Raw genomic sequence first — 6,934 nt, 5'->3', positions numbered from 1 at the left:
ATTCCACATTCAAAGGAGGTCCATCAGAGAACATGATTGGCAATTTTCGTCATAATCTGCACATTATTAGCATCAAAATTGACATGGCAGTAACACTGGTGGTTTTTGATGTGCCTTTCTTCAAGTTCAAGGAAGTCCCTCCAGTAGCGGTGGTTTGGTATAGCAGGTCTCAGTTACCCAGTGGTGGCTTTTCCGAAGCAAAGGAGCGACAGAGGTGCTTGAGAAATAAATCCAAAAGCCGCTTTACAGAAAGGAGAGAAAGACGCTATGAGAAAAAATTGAATTTAGAAAAGAGTCTGGGAGGTAAAATGCTTCAGGAAAACAGCCTAGAGAGATTCAAGTATTTCCCAGATAGCGTGGATTATGGTAGTTAGAATGCGTGAGCTTAAAATATGCCTTTTCCCATCCTGTCAATCTCGCACTTCCCTTTCCGTTACTGGCCCGGCCGCGGCAGTCTCATTAACTACCGCTTGACGTACAGAATACGAGAGACATTTCCCACTTAGTCGAACTGAAACCGAAATAGTAATAATAATAATTAAAAAAAAAAAAAACAAAAAAAAACCCAACAAAACAAAAGCAAAAAAACCAAAACAAACCAAAACAAACCAAAAACTCAAACCGAAACACATTCCCTTCCGCCAGGTTCCCCTCCCTGGCCCCGCAGGCCTCCCCAGCTTCGCAGAGCATGGTACCAGGAAGTGCCCGGCAGCACATACTGCGCGGAGGCCTCCTCGGGAGAGCAAGAGCCGCGGGGCGCCCACTCCGCCGGGTCCCGCGCCCCTGGGCGGCGGGACGGTCAGCAGTAAAAAAATAGACGGAACTTTTTGGCCGAGCCAGGGGTGCCCCCCGGCCCGACCCCCTCTACAAAACGCCCCCCACCCCCTGGCCCGGGCCGGGGTAGTTATCTGGTGAGCGGCGCCTCCTCCCGCTGGTCCGGCGAGGCGACGGCGGCCTTGCTGAGCACGGCTGCCGAGTAGGGCAGGAATCCGCTCTCGGAGCGCTGCCCCGCCGCCGTGCAGGGGAAATCGGCAGCTGCTGAGGCTCCCCGCGACCCCAGCGCCGAGGCCGCCGCCGCCGCCGCCGCCGTCTGGCTGCTGTGGCAGCTGAGGCAGGAGCAGGGGGCCGAGCCCCCCGGCGGCCCCGACCCCGCCGCCGCCGCCGCCGCTGCCGCCGCCGCCGCTGCCGCAGAGGCGGCCGCGCTGCTGTTGAGGCCGGCGGCTGCTGGTGCCTGGTAGAGGCCCGGGTGTCGGAAACTGCAGAGCAGCTCCGGGCGGGAATAGGGGTGCGACAACGCGCGGAAGGTGTCCAGCGGGCGGATGGAGGTGGCGAAGGGGGAGGCGGCGGCGCCCGAAGCGGCGGCAGCAGCGGCAGCGGCGGTGACCCCGACGTGGGGGTAGTAGTGGAGTGGGACGTGGGAATGGAAGGGGTAAGGCAGGCTGCCCGTAGCCGCCGCGTGGGTCATCATGTAGGTGTAGAAGCTGGGGTCAGCCGGGTGGGGCCAGGACATGGCCAGACGCTGCCTCTTGTCCTTCATCCGCCGGTTCTGGAACCACACCTGCGCGAGGAGACAAGCACAGCGGGACTTCAGCTCCGCTCCGCGTCGCCCCGCGCCCCACTGTACCCTCTCCAGCCGCGGACACCGGAGGACGCCCACAGACACCCTACCCCAACTCGTGAGGCCCGCGGTTGCGCCGGTGCCCTAAGGCATGTATGAGCATCTGACCTTGCTCGAGTCGAGCAGTGGCTATTATCCCCCTCGGCCCGGCGAGAACCCCTTCAGTCTGAATAAACCTTTTCCCTTCCCTTCCCACACACTCACGCAAGACGATAACTTTACGATATTGACGCGCTCATCCCCCCGTGTTTAACAGCTGCGTTTATTTTCTCTCCCCTCTTCAGGAAATACGCTAACGCGAAAAAACTAGTAAGGGATATAAATAGAACTTAAAAAAGGAAAAAATAAAAAAAGAAATTAAAAGTTTTATGTGCAGAGAAGCAAAAGAACTCCAGGGATGATAACAGCTAAGGGCCTAAGGGCCCGGCGAGTCCTTCGGCCAAAGAGGGACGCGGGCGGCCGGCTATAGGCAACCGGACACAGCGGGGCTGCGCCAGGGCCGCGGTGGCTCGGCGGGGCGCGGGGGGCGGTGTACCTTGATGGTGGTCTCGGGCAGGTTGAGAGCGGCGGCCAGCTCGCAGCGCCGCGGCCGAGACACGTAGTTCTCGCGGTAGAACTCCTTCTCCAGGCGGGCGATCTGCTCGCGGGTGAAGGCGGTCCGGTACCGCCGCACCTGGTCGGCCCCCGCCGCCGAGCCGCCCAGAGCTCCCCCGCCGTGCAGGCTGCCGATGCCGGCGGCGGGGGCGGCGGCGGCGGGCGTGCTGGGCGCCGGGCTGCTCTCCGCGTAGCCTGCAGGGCGAGCGCAACGGGGGTAAGAGAGGGCGTGGGGCGGCCCCCCAGCCCGCCCGACCGGGCCCTGCGCGCCCGTCCTTAGCGCCAGCTGTCATCCTTACAAATCGCTGCTGGTAACAGAATCGATAAAGTGGGATTTTGGGGGGGTTGGGTTTGTTGTTGTTGGAATTTTTTTGTTTGGTTCGTTTGTTGTTTTGGGTTTTTTGGGTTTTGTTTGGTTTGGTTTGGTTTTTTTCAGTACTTCATAACCGCGTTATCCACAGTAGTTGGGGTGGGTTAGGTGATGCAGGGCAGCTGAGCCCCGGGGAGAGCGGGCGAGGGCAGGGGCCCGGGCTCGGCGCTAGCCTTTCCCCACTTCCATTGCGGTTCTTATTTTCGTTTGAGACTACGAAATAAGAGCAGCCATAAAAGAATTTTTTTTCCAGCGTTACGTCGAAGATCCCTTCCTTTCCTTGGCACATTCAACAAAAATGGCATGCACTGTGGCCCCTAGGAAATCCACCGCTCACCTGGCTCCCCCTCCCCAATTACAGCAATAATAACAACCACCGTCCATCACCATGCCCCGCAAAGCATGGAGAAGGAGACCTGGCTGTTTCAAACCCCCTGTTACAAGCAGAGGAAAAGTGAACAATGCCCATTTACCCCGAGGTGGACACAGACGGAATATTACATATACACACAGAAGGACACACACAAACAAATACAGGCAGTTTTCTCTCATTCCTGTCTCTCTTAATTCATCTATGTATGTATATACACACATGTACAGCTTGAGAGACACCGAGAGCTCCAAGAGCGCGAGGAAAATTAAGGAGAAAGCTTTCCCTAAATGTAGGTGGGTGGATATTTGTCCCCACATAGACTCTGAAAATATATCTACATTCCAATGGATTTGGGCACGCACACGCACACACATGCACACATCCGCACAGGAGCTGCCCGGGAAGTGTATCTCGGCTATCAGAATAGTGCAGTAAATTGCAATAATATTTTACCGCCTGGAGCTCTGTCTTCGTAGAAGAGAGAGCGCCGTTGCAGAGGCGAGCAACTTCGGCCGTGGCGGCGGGTTTGCTTTGGTTTTTAAAGCCGACTGGCAAAGTGCGGGGCTTAGATGGAGACGATAAAGGAAGAGTTACCTTTGTTACTGTTTTCCTTCAGCTGGGAGGAAGTCAGGCTGGCTGGGGAGCGGAGCGCGGAGCAGCCCACCTCCACATCACTGTTCATATCTGCCTCTTGAGCAACTTCGGAATAAAGGCTGATTTTCTTCCTGCTTTCTGACGGCGGGATTTCGGAGGAGACAGTGCTTTCACTGCTCGGATGCTGAAGATTGAATAAAGTGTCTATTTCAAATTTGCCTTTGGCGGAGATGTCCCCTATAGCGCTGTGCAGGGAGGCGGCAGTCAGTCTCGGGCTGAGGCGACCACTGTGCGGAGAATTTTCAAGGGCCTCCAGCACCGCATTTCCAGCTGAGTCTGACAAATTCGAGAGCCTTTTGCCAGCTGTAGGGCTGTGCAGCCCTCTCTCCATCAGGATCATCTCTTTTCTTATTCTTTCCATCATCTCAGCTTTATAAAAAATGTCAAAGTTGCAGGGCTGGTCCTGTACTAATGATGAGCTGCAGCAGGGGCTAATTCACATTCAGCCCGGCAAGTGTCCCTAAATATTATTATCTCTTTTTGAGGGAGGCGTAAAAATTGTGGGATGCCAAAGCGAGGGAATGACTGGTCAAAATGACCCATACATCCTTTCTAGCCCGAAATGTCATTCATCAAAAAGTGGTGCTCGTCATTAAGGTACGAATGACGCTGTTCGAATAATCATTTATTGTAACAGGTTTATAAGCAAATAAATACAAGCTCCTGTCAGTGGATAATGAAGGCGGCTTCAGAGCAGACAAATATATCCAGGTGGAAAGAAAGAAAGACAAGAAGTGAGGAGTAAAGCTCTTGTCCTTAGCTTGATCAGATCTTGCTTGAATTGCTCTGGGGTTTGGCCTCTGGGGTGAAATTGACAGTCTGATTAATAAAATGAGCTGTGCAACATTTCCCCCTTCATTTAGGTGCATCATTATGCTCTGATTTTTGTTTTGTTGCCTTTTAGGTCCTAATGATGCAGCTTCTTTCTCATTTGTCCTCGGCCAGAACTACATGCTAAATATTAGATAATGCTTTTCTTTATTATCATTTCTGAGGTGGATTTTAGATCTCAACGCGAGGAAATGCTGGAAGAGGACCAGAGGACCGAGAACGTCCTGCCACTGTTTCTCTTTACTTTTCCCTCCCATTTCCAGACTACATTAATACTTTTATTTAGGAATTTATACTGACACCCCCACGCACCCCCTCACACGGACGAACCTTATCCAGACTTTTTAAGACCGGTGCTGTGAGTATGCACTGATTCGAATGTGCCTACAGCAATTGCCTGGAAATTAAAATATTTATTTTAATCAAATATTTTATAATTCTGATGTATATTTTTCGTTGCGTCCTTACACATGATCTCCTTTTTACTTTTCTGTAATCCTCCTTATCGACGAAGCTAGCCTGTGATTTTTCTCCCCTCTAGGACGATACTGGCAGTTGTACTGTATGTCAGGGAAGAAGTAACCGAAGGACACTAAATGCATTCGTGATTTAAAATACTCTACGGCCGTGTCATTTCATACACCCGGCAGGTTTCTCTCCAGCCCTCTGCTTCTTCCCTCCCCACCACCAATAAAGCCTACGCATTTTCAAATTAAAAACTAATAATAGAAATAAGCGACGGAGGGTTATTGCCCACAGGCTTCTATCTAGCCGAGACATCACCTCTAGCACCGTCTCTCCAAAGTTACCTGTTAGCTTATCCCTCCAATCTTTTGCCGGGTGCCACGGGGCTCAGCGTCGCCGCGCTGCAAGAGACACAGGCTGCCGTGTTCGACAGGCGTGAGAGTCGGAAAGTCTCCCTTCAGTGATAACTTTGCTAGTAATAATGGCGCTGATGGCAACCATTTAAACGAAGATAAATCCTTTGTCTTTAGCATCTCCGGAGAGTGCTTCAATAGATGCCCAACCTATATTCTCACCGTGAATTTTTTTCACCCACATGATATACTATTTAGACCCAGGAAATCTGAGTTTCATTGCCCGGAGAACACCCCAGTGTTTTCTGTGATTAAAGGCGGGTTTGATATTTTGCGAGGAGAGCTGCTCCTACTAATGCTAGTCACAGTCATCTGATAAGTTCTTACGGTCTTGCGCATGATTCATAGCTCGAAAATGGGATACTTGTCAGATTTTTCTTTTTTTTTTTTTTTTTTTTTTTTTTTTTTAATAAAGTGTTAAAGTCCACCTAAACACTCCACCAAATATTTAGGAGACATTCTAGCCGTTGTTTGCAAAATCCATTAGTGAGCGTCAGTCACTTTTTTTTATGTCAATCCTTTGAAATATGAATTTAGACTGCAATGTGGTGTCCTGCATTTTACAGCCCCAAAACCAGACAAAAGTAAATATCAACTTTTCCCTGCCCGCGGGCGCGGCGACGGAGTGGGCCTATTCGGAGGGAGCGGGGCGTGAGCCCGCGGGGCGGTGGAGAGTGCCGGCAGCCCATCCCACCGAGGCCCGGGGACGGGGGCTTTGCGCTGCCCTCTCGGCGGGACGGAGGGTGTCCCCGTTGCTACACCGTATCTTGGCCCCGACTGACCGCGGCCCAGTGGCCGGCAACAGGCACCGCCTCCCCCCTTCGCCCTCCCCCAGCCCGGCGGTCCAGGGCGCAGGTGGCCCTGCTGGGGGGGCTCTGCTTGCTCGCTCCTGAGTCTCCCACTGCAGCCGGCAGCCCCTGAGAGGAGGGAGGAGGAACGGAAGCCCGTGGCCGGGTTTATTGCTGTCGTTTGGCGCCCTCGTCTGTTTTCTTAGAGGCTGTAACAGGGCGAGCATCTTTCCCCAGCTCCGTGGAAAACCGCAGCCTAGATACGACATCTCCGACGCACTCGTGTGAGCACACAACCAAAGCCGTCTCAGCTTCAGACGCCAGAAATGTTACTGCACCACTCAAAAGGAGGGAACGCTTTTTAAGGTATTCGGAGAGGTTGGAAAAGACTACGTGAAAAGCCCCAACGTGAGAAAAATAAGTTATACACAAATACGTGTGTGAATTATTTTTATTAGTGTTATGCTATATTTTGGGCCTTTTAAATAATACTGATCCATTACGTTATGCACAATGTATTTTAAAAGATCTTCATTCATATGCAGGGAAGTAGCATATCATAAAAGATTATAATAATCTTCTACTAAGTAGGTGTGAGGAAACAAAAATGTTCTCTGCCATGCACTTAATCAGTTCACCCCAAATAGTCATGCCACTTATTAAGTAGTCATCTGATATTTATATTCCCAGCAAACTTGATGCATTTACTGAGCCATTTTTTGTTTTCGTTTTCAAAAATAATAGCACTATTTAAAACTGTTCGGCATATGTTAATAGTTCTTCAAAACCAACTACTCAGCCTAAAGAACGGTGTTACAGTGACATTAT

At 51.6% G+C, this 6,934-nt stretch overlaps 1 protein-coding gene across 1 annotated transcript; it reads right to left on the bottom strand.

Moving 5' to 3' along the window:
- Positions 1 to 877: 877 nt before the first annotated feature.
- EVX2 (even-skipped homeobox 2) lies at positions 878 to 3,973 on the bottom strand. The gene is made up of 3 exons (XM_071746236.1): positions 3,550 to 3,973; positions 2,154 to 2,407; positions 878 to 1,558 (listed from the first exon to the last, which is right to left on the bottom strand). Exons 1-3 carry the CDS (start codon positions 3,971 to 3,973, stop codon positions 905 to 907), a joined length of 1,332 nt encoding a protein of 443 aa, XP_071602337.1. The 3' UTR covers positions 878 to 904.
- Between the last annotated feature and the right edge of the window lie 2,961 nt (positions 3,974 to 6,934).

This window comes from Heliangelus exortis, chromosome 6 (assembly GCF_036169615.1).
Source record: "Heliangelus exortis chromosome 6, bHelExo1.hap1, whole genome shotgun sequence".
Lineage (NCBI taxonomy): Eukaryota > Metazoa > Chordata > Aves > Apodiformes > Trochilidae > Heliangelus > Heliangelus exortis.
This window is presented reverse-complemented; position numbering and strand designations above follow the sequence as displayed.

What these genes read in the sequence shown, in the direction of transcription:
- EVX2 (XM_071746236.1), bottom strand. Translation starts at nt 3,973, where the DNA reads ATGATGGAAAGAATAAGAAAAGAGATGATCCTGATGGAGAGAGGGCTG. An exon ending in GAAGGAAAACAGTAACAAAG is followed by an intron (nt 2,408 to 3,549) that starts GTAACTCTTCCT and finishes CTCGCCCTGCAG; the next exon opens with GCTACGCGGAGAGCAGCCCG. An exon ending in TGCCCGAGACCACCATCAAG is followed by an intron (nt 1,559 to 2,153) that starts GTACACCGCCCC and finishes CTCCTCGCGCAG; the next exon opens with GTGTGGTTCCAGAACCGGCG.